Here is a 12,269-nt window from a genome sequence, read left to right as displayed (position 1 = left end):
ATGAACAATTAAATTCTGTTTAGCTTCATTCCAGACGCAACATCCAAGTAGTCACGATTTTTCTGCCCGATTGATGTTTAATGAGTTATTTTCCAAATAATTTATTCATGTCACAACTAAAATTTAAAAAACCACGTAGAAAATCGGTGCGCGTTTTGATTACAACCTATTCACAAAAATGACGTTTTAATCGTTGAAAATTAGAATAGCATTTTTATTTAAAGCTGGATCTATTTGGATTTAGCTCTTTAAAAATTTTATTGCCAGTTTTGTAAATATCATTTGGCATTTCAAACTGGGCGGAACGAATCGTCTGGTATCTCAAAACCTAAGCTAGAAAACTGGACGTTTTGGCGTCGCTTTCTCAGTTGAGCAAGTGTTTCCAGTCCATCCATCCGTCACGCTTTCTCCTGGCACGTTAACGGCTGCGTTCGATAGAAATCACTGCGTCATCGTGACTGTCCTAGTAACAAAAACCACAAAGGTTATAACTGAGTAGGTCTTAGTGTACAAAGTCATCGCCAGCCATTGTAACGTTTAGTCCCACAACGATAGATAAAATTTGGACATTTGTATTTTCCAGATCGTTGTAAATATAGCGTTAGTAAATAATTATTAAAAAATAAAAGGTCGGGATGTCGAACGAGAAAAACATGCGTGCGTGACGTCGATGCAACAACGTTGGGCGTACACGAAACAAAACAGCGGGTTATACTATATATATAGCGATCTCTTTCAAATTTGCCAATCAGCCGAATCCAGTTCGATGATTGGCATTCATAATAAAACAGTTTGCTGTTTCTTTAAGCTGTTGATGATAGTCCAAACTATAGAGAATTAGTCAATAATAAGTATTATATCATCAATAACTTATAAACGAAAGGCATATTTAAAATGAACGGGAAGCTGATGTGGAAATAAGGGAGGAAAGACTGACGCCATTGGGCGCTAACGTGATGAAGCAGGTTTTTCTTTTTTTTTTCGATATTCTTTCGTGAAGATCGGTCCTTTTTTAGGAGAGGACATTTCACTGCTTTTGAGTCAAAATTTCAGGTTGGGCTTTGCCACAAACAAATGCTCGGCAGTTCCTACGGCGAATTCCATCCATCACGTCAGATGTCAAAGCTTGCAAATTGCGTGCCACACCGCTGTCCAGTCTGCAAATAAAAAAAAGGGGATGTTATTCAAATGCTGGTCGATGCTAATATCTGATGACATTGTAACCGAAAATAGCCTTAAGAAGAATACTCACAGACTGAGGAAGGTGGACATGCGTTTCTCCATAAGGCTAATGGCGTCGTCGTTCTGCTGAACCATCACGTCACAAAAGATTCGCTTGGCGCACGGAGTTTTCTGCCATTCGTCGAATCCAGTGCGCTGCAATTGGGTCAGGAAGGATTTCTGCGGGCCGTTGAGGGCAGAAAGAACGTGGTCAAGAAGATTTTCTTTCTCTTCATTGACGAATTCACTAGCTGGATAGCCTTCGTCTTCATCGCTGAGGGAACGTGTAACCCTAGAAATGTTGAGATGCGGATGCAAAGCTGTCGTGATGCGTTCAGCCAGTGTTGAATTGTTGATCTTCAGGGTCTTGAAGACATTATTTTTAGTTTCAGGATTGCTCAAATGGATGGCCGTGCTGAGGCCGCCGAGGGCCAGAGCGGCTCCACCGACCATGGCCAGAGGGACGAGGACGCCGGGAGTGGCCACCTTCTCGTTGATCTGACTCACGCGATCAGGTAGACCCAAATTAGAGGAGATCTTTTGACCAGCCTCTACTAACGGATCAACCACTGGATCGGTAATACCATGCAGCTTGTCTTTAGCTTTCTGAACCTGTTCCTTCAACTTTGAGCCGAGGAAGTCGAGTGGCTGCTGAACCTGTTGCTGTTGTTTGTAATATTGCTGCGAAAACTGAGGAGGATATTGTTGGAAATTGTACTGGTATTGTGGCTGCTGTTGAGCAATCTGTGGCCGGTCGTACTGTTGAGCGTATCGATTATTGGGTACAGGTATGGGTACACTGAAAGTCTGGCCTCCGCTGGTGTAGGTCTGTTCTTGAATGGTGAAGGCATCAGCCGGAGCAGGGACAACATTTCCTGGTAGAAATCCGTTTTGCTGGTAGTAACCAGTGCGTTGTGGGTTCGTTTCTTGTTGGTATTGTTGTTGAGCCTGAGCTAATTGCAGTTGTTCTTGTTGTTGTTGTTGTTGAAGGAGCTGTTGTTGTTGCAGTTTATATTGTTGTTCTTGTTGCAATTGCAGTTGTTGTTGTTGATGTAGCTTCAGTTGTTGTTCTTGTAGCAATTGCAATTGCTTCTGCTCTTGCTGGTGCTTCAGTTTCATTTGCTGCTCTTCTTGTAGCTGCTGTTGCAATTGTTGTTGTTGTTGTTGCTCTAATTGCTGTTGATAGTATTGGATGTCTTGTTTGGAGATAGATTCCTGAGTAGAGTAATCACTGGTGTAATAATTAGTCGACTGATGCTGAGCTGGCTCGTATTCATAAGGACTGCGGTCATCATGGATCGTCTTGGCCTCTTCTGGTTTAACGTAGAAACTGATTGGCCGAGCACCAGAGCCGTAGGTAGATCCTGGCTTGGCTTTGACGATGCCCGTGTTCTTCTTTTTTATGTTGAATCCACGGCCATCAACAGTGCTATCTTCAGTCGCTTGTTCTACGGCATCGCTGGGGCTGCTGGAAGTATCTTCTTCGTCCGTCTCAACAGCCAAAGAATCTGGAAGCGGTGGCTGTACGGTACTCTTGTCCTGATAGAACCTCTGGTAGTAGAAAGCAGGGTAAGGTAGCGAAGGTGTAAAGGCTGAAGTATCGGCTTGACTGGGCTGGAAGTCATCATTGAGGATGCGGACGGAACTTGCTGGCCGGTAGATGAACATGTCTTGTTGCTCTTGGATGGCCGAGTTATTGTCTGCCCTTTGTTGCTGTCCTTCGATGAGGACGTTGTTCAGAACACGTGCATTACGCCATGTTTTCGTGTCGCTGGGATCATCGGGCATTCTGACTCCGTGAACAACAGGGACACCGTCGAAGTCGATTTCGACACGAGGGACTATGCCTTCTCCGGCCCCATCTTCGTTAATACCAACGGCGTGAGCTACATTAACTGGCTCTGGTAATAAAATAGTGGGTTCATCCTCTTGGTTTGCTTCTCTGTTATCAGAAGCGCCCGTGCTTGTAACAATTAGATTGTCATCAGGATGGCGTGTCGATTGCTCAGAGTCTTGGCAATAGGTTGCTCCTATCAGAAGGAACGCTATGAGCAAGGCTTTCATCATTTTTCAAAATACCTGTAAAGCAAAATGGAGAGAGTTAACATTGGCATAGTTTACTGGCACAATTATCGATTTCTTTTGGCTTGAGCAAAATAATTCAACTGTCATTTGAAATGCTTCAATGAGTTTGCAGATTCGAGGCGTTTCAAGAAAGGACTATCTTTTGAATAAACAGAGCGACAAAGGCCCTCAACCCACTTCTATTGAAATAGCATTGCGTCTGCTATTGGTATGTCCAAGTGATGAGTAAATTGAATGCACTAGTCGAACGGGATTTGTCGTGCGCTCGCTCACGCATGTGACAACACGGTTGACAATTTACTTGTCTGGTCAAACCAGATTGTTAAATGCAAAGACTTTACACGTCGAAGCTGACATGTGCTAAACAATGCGGCTATCACATATCTCAGTTGAACGAAAATGCATCCACGGAGAAGTTAAATAATTTAAAGAATTCGCAGCGTAGTAGGTGAAGACAACACCGAAGACGACTTACCTCGTTTAGTCTTGTTATTTCTTTCACAAATAAAAATTGCAATTCGATGCGGAGGAATATCAAAGTGGATGTATTCGCTTTCGTGGCTGGATGGCCAGTGAATGTCTGGATGCAGTGACTGTGCCTCCTCTTTAAAGTGGCCGAGCGGAAGCGAAGAACAAAAGTTTCTCCGATCTGGACCGCCTTTTTTAACTCCCGTCGAAGACGAATGTCGCAACGCGACCGATAGTCGGATATTGTATTTTACGATGAAAAATATTGCTTTCAATGGTATGATGACTCCTTATTAGTTTGTGGCTTGCTTGTCGTTTTCTGGCCGTTAAGAGGGATTCCCGGGATGGCTGGCCGTGGTAGCGGCTGAGTGCTGACTGCTTGATGGCTGACGCACGGCTCTCTTAAGATTGTTCAACCAGCCAACTTTCCCGGACCTTGTTGCCGTCGGTTGACCTACATTTTCTCTTCCACGAGGTGGCCAAAGAGTAGGTGGGTATGGCGGTAGTAGAAATGCAGGGAAGAAGGAGGAGAAAAGAGGAGGGAAAAGTAAGAAGAAAGGCCACTGCGCAGAGGAATAATTACACTGTGTACCTCATCCACACATAAAACCTATACCTTTGCGCATCCGTCTCACCCTTAAACATTTCGTTTCCCTCCTTTTGAAAACCCCAAAACGAATAAAGAAAAAAAACTTTCTTGAGCCTTCTTTTTTTTATGCATCCAGTCTTCCGTGTCGGTCACCCGCACAGCTCGTCCTTTCTCCAGAAATGTTTATTATCAAATTGATAGCCATCTCTTGTATGTATAGGCCTATACAACAAGGGACCTGAGCCTTTTTTTAAAGCTAGAGCGATCATATTCTGTCCTAGTTTCTATAATTTCCTTTCATCTCCTCTGACCTGTGAAGCAGCCGGCCTCATACACGCTCCTGGATGAAAAACGGCAACAGGGGAAGGAAAAAAATACGAGTTAAAAAAGGATGGAGGGGTGAAAAAGAGAAACGGGGGTTAGCTGAGAAAGTAAATAAGCGTGTGAAAGATAATTTTATTTTTAAAGAGAATTCTATAAACATCTTGGGCGACTCCCACTTTATTCTATAACACAAGAAAAGGCCATCAACAACACCAATATTTTCTTATTTACACAAATACAGACGTAATGCAGAAAATGTAAGGTGACCCGACCGTTGTCCAGTAACGTACGGCCACGACCATTTACATAAAACTTTCCGTTATCGAAAATAATAGTGTTAAAGCATAGCGTTTTGGGAGATCTGGTTTTTCCCTAATACGTTTTTCTCACGCAAGTGGTAACAACAGCACATCCGTGAGAAAACGATGCCGACAAGTTTTGTATCGTCGATTAACCGCCAGGAATTAACTTTCACTTCTAAACTTTCGTTGCCGTTTCGAAAACACGAGATCCGGCTTCAAAAAAGACCCAGCTCGTATGTCACAGTTGTAACCATGTACGTATAGTATTTGATATCAAGTATAAATATTATGATAGCATCATCCTTTTGAAATATTCAATACTCTTCTCGTCAAAAAAACAAAAACCAAACATTGTTGGCAAGGTGATTCGATTGGATGAGTAATCGTTGGGGTGTTGTAGTCTTTTATGGCATTACAGAGAAAAGGTTGGAACGTTGGAGAAAGCAGTCCTCTTTCTCCGCCTTTACGTGATGTGATGACGTTATTAACCTGAAGGAAAATGAATGATGCTGAGCTCTCTTTGTGGCAATATCGTGAAATTGCTTCCGATTGGCGCCCATTTCCGATGACTAATTTCGTAAGCCCTGACTTTCTCCAAAAGGGAAATAGAATACAGAGAGGGAGTTAGAAACGAGGCCGGCACTACCTTGGACAGTCTGTGACTCTCCCCTTCGTTCTGTCGTTGTATTTTTTGTTTGTAGGTTAGTCATGTTTTGGTTTCTCTTCATTTCCTAATCACGAAAGGAAAAAGCATCTCCATCCAAAAAAAAATGTTGGTGGTAGCAATGCAAGGAAATCACGATTAGACTGAAATTGCCTTGACCTAATAAAAATAAAAAACGGGATGACACTTAATCAGATGATATCAGATTGCAAGGAAAGATCTACTTTTTTGTGTTTAAAAAAAAAAAAATGTTGGGTGTTTTGGCTTCGTCATCAGGTCATCGTCCTGTCGGAGAAAGTGAACAATAGATTCCGGTGTTTTTGGCAGGTAGAAAAGAAAGGAGAGAAAGTTTTCTCCGCGTTATCTGCTTTTACCAATTTTCCGTCTCCCCTCTTTTTTTCAGTTTCTTTGTGCATTTTTGGTGGCCTCTGTTACATCCTGGAGTTCACCATTTCCTCCTTTTTTTTCCCTCTTGCTTTTTTTTAAAATGTATATTCTTCGACTTAAAACATTTGACCTCTCTTTCTCGAGTTTTCCGGGCCACAGTAAACAAAACATTCTGTTTTCTTATTGGTTATACTCTGGCTAGGAGAAAGTTGCTCACCAGTTGTTGTTGTTCTCCCCCCCCCCCCCCCCCTTTTCTTTCGGAGAAAGGTAAGAAAGAAACAAAATAGACAGACAGAATATTTTATTCTATCTGGTCTCTTTTAAAGTGGCGATACGATGCAGTGTTGCATATCATATACCGGGCTTTCTCCTCAGTTTCTCCGCAAGAAACACGTCACGAATAGAGAGCTCAATAACTTGAAGTGGGAAAATGACAATTTCGAATAGATTTCTTCGCACGTTGCATTACTGCTTACGAAGCCATGCACATCTTTCTAAGAAATCATTTCTTTGGTATTTCTCCAAATCCTCCGTTTTCGAACATGTGCGGTTTGCTTGAATGGAAAGACGAATGCAACTGATAGATTCAAACGAGCTGCAAACCGACTCGGTGCAAAAGATTGGCATATTTGTGATGTAGTGCGTGAAACGGCAAAATGCGTTTGGCTTCAGCTACTGACAGTGATATCGCTTATTCACGAGAAGAATTGTTTTGCTGGTTAAAGGAGGGCATCCATTTAAAATCTCAATTAATTCACGAGAAATCCGTTCTATTTCCATATTTAGCTCCACAACTTAACCGGGTTTACCGGATAATGGAAATCTTTTATCCAAAACTGGTTACACCATTCACTCATCGAACTTTCCGTACATGTGACACGGAAAAAGAATCTTTGGATCTAGATAGTTAATACATACAGCACGCAAAATTAATATTGTTATGCTGCGCTTTGTGGCTTACGGAAGGTTGAAGTGGTTTGGCCATCTCTTGGAGTAGTTTTTCGAACAGCTTTCTCAAACAGGTTTAGTTGGATGGCATATCGCTAGATGACTACAAATCTCTTTCCTAGTGCACCTCTAGTTCTTTTTTAAAAAACGAAAGCAAAAAGATATGATTTCAAGTTTTAGTTAACTACAAAGGGCGCCAACTTCTGCAAGAAATGTAGAAAACCGACACCATTCGCCAATGTGTCGATTAGCACATGTCTTGAACAGAGTCCAAAATGAGGAAAAGGGACAGATCCACAAGAAGCCGATGGTTCCATAATGTAAAAGTAAAACTAAAAATGAAGAGTAAATCAAAATCGAGTATCGGCTTCGGTTTAATTGCAACATTAAAGAGATAAAGCGATTACCGATCTACTTGTAAATAATAGTACATATCAAGAACATCTTTGCAATTCATAGTTGAAAGCGTCGATTCCGCAACGGAAGTTCTTAATTTGAGCTAAGCGTCTCAACTGAGTATCCGCGTAATCCGTAATCAATCATTAAAAGCTTAAAAGTGATGTCGAATGCTTAATAGACTTTGATGATGAAGGATACGAGATTATAAAGCCAAAAGTTCTGTAAATTTACGTTCTTTTATTCTGAAAAGATTTCTTAGTACTAACATTAAGACAAATCATAGGCACCATAACTTGCGGGATGCAACATCAATGAAAATATATTTTATAAGAAATCCTTACAAGGTCAGTGGCCTCAATTACTCACTTCCCCCAATATAGATAGGCAATTAGAAAACACGCCAAGTAGAATGCCACAGGCCTATAGAATCCATCAAGTACGATTGAGTAATCCGCAAATGCTAACAAAGTTTTTAACATTAGACGGAGACCGCGTTGAGAAAATCATTCAGTCTGTAAATGCGGCACAGCCTTTAAAGTATTTCACAGTTGGAAAATATGAGCCGGCGAATGGTTTCTAATGCCACCCCTTTTTAACTCGTTCCACCTATATCGTTAACTGCTAGCGGAGGAGTTATAGCAATAAAAAGAAAATCGTTGTGCCATTCGAGTTCATCGAATGACAAGCTAAGGCCCATTTTGGGACATACTGCATCTAGCGCTGTTACGGCCAGCTATAACGGGTATTGTTAAGAATTCCACAAGGACACAATGCCTCCCCTTACATTGTTTATAGTTAGGCTTTTCTCGGCCGCAGTTGTTGTACGCAAAGGGTAGGCAAGAAAACGCCCATGTTTAAACAAAAAAATTCTATCTACCCAATCAGTAAGGCAGTGTTCGCCATTGTATTGACAATACCATTTTCTTAAGGAAAATAACTGGATATAATCAAGAACACAAACAAACCAGCATAGGAAATTTAAGGATTTTAGCTTGGCATTTTTAAAATCCCTTTGTCGTTGGACACGCACAAAAACCTGCATATCTAAGGTGACGATGCAAAGACATTCAGCAATGAATACCTGAAAAACAATTGGCACATGAAGGCCTCAATAGAAGAAATGAAAACTACAAAACCATTTAGGAAAATGGCGTGAATCAATTCTTAATTGAACTTACTAGTTTTCACTATTTATTATGATTATATATTCTTTTAAAACTGGGGGTTATAGATGACGTGTCCGTTACAGCTATATCGTCACAGGGCTTCATGTCAAATGTCCTCTTTGATTTCCGTTAAAATTATACCACCGAATGCTAATGGGAGTTAATAGTATTACGTCGGTGCTATAAGAATGTAGTTTAAGTCCCTTCTCACATTCTCCCACACACTCACATCAGTTTATGCGTGATCGATATTACTCCGGCGGCAATCTCGATGTGAAATCCGGCTCACATTAGCCATTAATAAATCTGGAAAAGAATTTTTGCAACTTGTTTTAAATCGAGTACAAGAAAAAAACAAATATTTTCAAGCAGCTTCATTTTTTTGAAAATTCATTTTTTCTTTAAAAATATCGCGTTGTTCTCATTCCTTTAACTCGGGGGGGGGGGGGGGGGTATATATCTATATTAGTCACGAAATTCATTAAAAAAATAGTTTTGCATTGTGATACATGGTTTCCAAAGTTGGATGCTAGTAGATTGCGTGTGAAGCATCTTGTTCGCTCTGTCAATACAATGGGCTGGCCAATGGGTTGAATGACTCGGCAATCTAGCCCTCAATTACCGAAGCATTCCACTCATTCGCCATCTACACAGCAGAGCACACAAATGACTATTTAACTCTTGGGTGTTGATCATATTCACGATTTGAAGAATTATCCAACTAAGTGAGGGGTGGCAACGAATCAACAGCGCTAAGATGTTGGACACAAAAACGGGCCAGCACCAGCCAGGTGAATAAAAACAATTTTTTTTTCAATGCGACTTGTTCTTCGTTATCTCCTCGTCGATTGATGCAAAGTGACGGTCTCAAGAGGTTCCAGCTGGCCCTTTACGAAAACTGTTATACAAGGAATGTGCTACATCATCGGTCGGTTCTGTAATAATGTCCGAGTCATGACTGTCCACCGTGGCCGAGTTGTTTTCTTTAAGATGGACGTTTTTTTTGTATAGACGCTCTATACTATGGGCCTATAACTGACGAGTCAATTTGATTGCCACAACTTAACGACAGAGCTTTTTTAGCCTCTTCAACCCTAACGTTTAGGCGCTCAATTTCTCACACCCGGCATGCAAATCATGTCCTCATTTTTTTTCCTTATCTTTAAATGGAGAATCGAGCGAAAGGTACATTTCCTCCCTTACTAATTTCACATTATTGTCATTGTATTATTCTGTTATACTAATAGGGAAAAAAAAGTTGAACAAGCTCACTAGATACGTATAGAGCGGCATCATTAAGACCGTTGATTTTTCTTAGAGTCGTTGTTTTGCAGAGTGTTCCACTTGTTCACAGCACAGAAGGTGATTAAGAAAGTAAAAAACATGTACCTTAATTGTAAATGAAGTGATGTGACTACACCAACGAACGCCAAGGTACATAAATGCTAACATATACACCCGAAGCGTAAGAACAAGAAAATTTCTATGCGCATCAGTATGTTGTACAATGTACTGTATAATAACTCTCGTTTGATGAATACGTTGCTGTTATTCTTCTGTCCCGACTTATCCTATTGGTTAGTCGGAGGAGAGCGAATCAGCAGCAAGCGTCGCATAAGAGATAAGCAAAAAGGGCGACCCCAACATCCCCAAGCTGAGTCGATTACGCATTCAGTCCAGCCCTCGATTTATTCTCCCTCACTGAATATATATGTGATGAAAAAGAAAAACTTGCAGTTCAGCTCTTTGTGATCAATTTTTTTTTTTATTGTACACATAACATTTCGTGTGAACATGGAGCCATAGATTGATAAGAGCCAAAAGAAGAATAGAGAAAAATGCTCGTCGTGTGAGTGGATGTGTTTGTTCGGTTGCAAAGTTTCCAGTTTCCACAACCACCCTCTCATTTCCATCACAAATGCCCTGGGAAGCCATCTTTTTTTTGCTTCATATTTGTAGCATTGTGTGTATATGGTTGTTGTAAAAACTAGGAAACCACACACATCAGTTTTGATGTGTTCCTAGAAAAATATCTAATAATGATATCGATTATTTGTCATCCTCGATCAAACGTTATTGGAAATTGGATGACAACGTTTTCAACGTCATGTTAGATACATACAATTTTGGATAGAAGAGCATCTTCTGATGACCGACTGTAAACAGGGAAAGCTCGTGGGAAATTTTGGCTCAACCAATCGCCAATATCCAAGGGCTGAGCGATCCACTTTCGTTGCCAACACTTCAAAGATTGTCATGTCCGAGTGATTTCATAAATTGACCAGCCTCGATGGTCGAGTGGGGCCAGCTCGAAGGTAAGAACAACTTCTTTGATTGCTTACTAATGCCATTTTTATATAGTTGGGTTATTTGCGTTCCAGTCATATTATGTTCCACCGAAATTCATTTCAGGAGCCTCCAGGAACGAGCCCATTTAACTTTTGATTTAACTTTGATGCTATCATACTCGAAGGATGGATAATCGATGTCCTAGGATTCAATAGAGCATTAAATACTTCCCAATTTGCAATCATCTAGTAATTATGCGTTCTTCGCTAGCTAATCACATCCAAGCCAAGAGAGTAATACACGGAGTCCATTGTGTGTGGCCTGATTAAGAACTTTTTTCCCCCCGTTTCGGGTCTAATAAAACAGAAGGGTCGTTTCGTTCGTTTTGTAAAGATGAACGAAGATTCCGTTCCATTGGGACAATAATTAGTGCGGCAGTTGACACACCCATGAGTGCCAAGATGGATGCGTCAAGACGGATCTCTGCCCTCCATCCACGAATCAACGACGCTGCAGTCCCACACTAATTATCACCCATTGTTTCTCTTCTTTTCTGTTCGCTTGCCTCATTATATTTCAACTATGTGTAGACGGATGTAGAAAGAGACGGAGTGTGTGTGACACACACACGCTGCGTTTCCAACTTGTCGCGATTGGCTGGCGGCTGACAAGTCAGCTCCTCCCTCTGTAATGTCCATCGTCGTCATCAGCAGCTTGACTTTCCATGTTGCCACTTGAAATGTCATTGCAATTTCGTATATACCTATAGTAGCCCGCGCCTCTTTCCTTTTCTACTTAGGGTCTTTTTTTTTTGTGTTCCCAAAAAGCTTTTTCTCTTATTCTGTAACTCGTCGACGTGTTGTGCCTTCCAATTTGGAACTCTATTTAGACGATGGGGGGCCTAATAGACCGCTAGTCCGAGCCAATGAACATCCATTGCTGGCCAGCAACGTCACTCACTATATATACGTAAATGGTGTGTTAATATTATAGATTCCCTAACGGCTTATTCGGTGGGCCCTGGATTGTTAGGCCGTTGCGGCGATGCGCTTGGACGCCCCTCTTTTCTTGTTCCCTCGTGAAAAGCGTGTAATTACACTTTCGTTTTATACAGTCTTCAATTGTTGAGGATCAGCCAGTTGCAAGTTTATGGGATAAAAGACTTGGGGGAAACGGATGTAGAAAATTCTATACGTTCTGGCTATAACGAGAAGCGATTCCTAGTAGTAACAATCAACGGACAGATGAAGTAATTATGCAAAGGTATGACTCACGTTTCTACTTGTACATCAACAAAGAAGTAGAAGAAAATCGCTAACAAGCAAGGCACTTTTGCACACAGGACAAGTCAATTAAACTATAGTACAGTTGCAACTTTCATCTTCGTGGACGTTAACGTGAAGTAAACTCTACACACTCGGTGCGTG

General features: G+C 41.2%; 1 protein-coding gene across 1 annotated transcript; it reads right to left on the bottom strand.

Annotated features, from left to right (window-relative positions):
* Positions 1-1,001: 1,001 nt before the first annotated feature.
* On the bottom strand, positions 1,002-4,165 carry LOC130692014 (uncharacterized). The gene is made up of 3 exons (XM_057515072.1): positions 3,782-4,165; positions 1,253-3,300; positions 1,002-1,157 (listed from the first exon to the last, which is right to left on the bottom strand). Exons 2-3 carry the CDS (start codon positions 3,286-3,288, stop codon positions 1,028-1,030), a joined length of 2,166 nt encoding a protein of 721 aa, XP_057371055.1. The 5' UTR covers positions 3,289-3,300; positions 3,782-4,165; the 3' UTR covers positions 1,002-1,027.
* Positions 4,166-12,269: the final 8,104 nt, after the last annotated feature.

This window comes from Daphnia carinata, chromosome 1 (assembly GCF_022539665.2).
Source record: "Daphnia carinata strain CSIRO-1 chromosome 1, CSIRO_AGI_Dcar_HiC_V3, whole genome shotgun sequence".
Lineage (NCBI taxonomy): Eukaryota > Metazoa > Arthropoda > Branchiopoda > Diplostraca > Daphniidae > Daphnia > Daphnia carinata.
The sequence above is the reverse complement of the archived record's forward strand: the minus strand, read 5'-3'. Positions and strand labels throughout refer to the sequence as shown.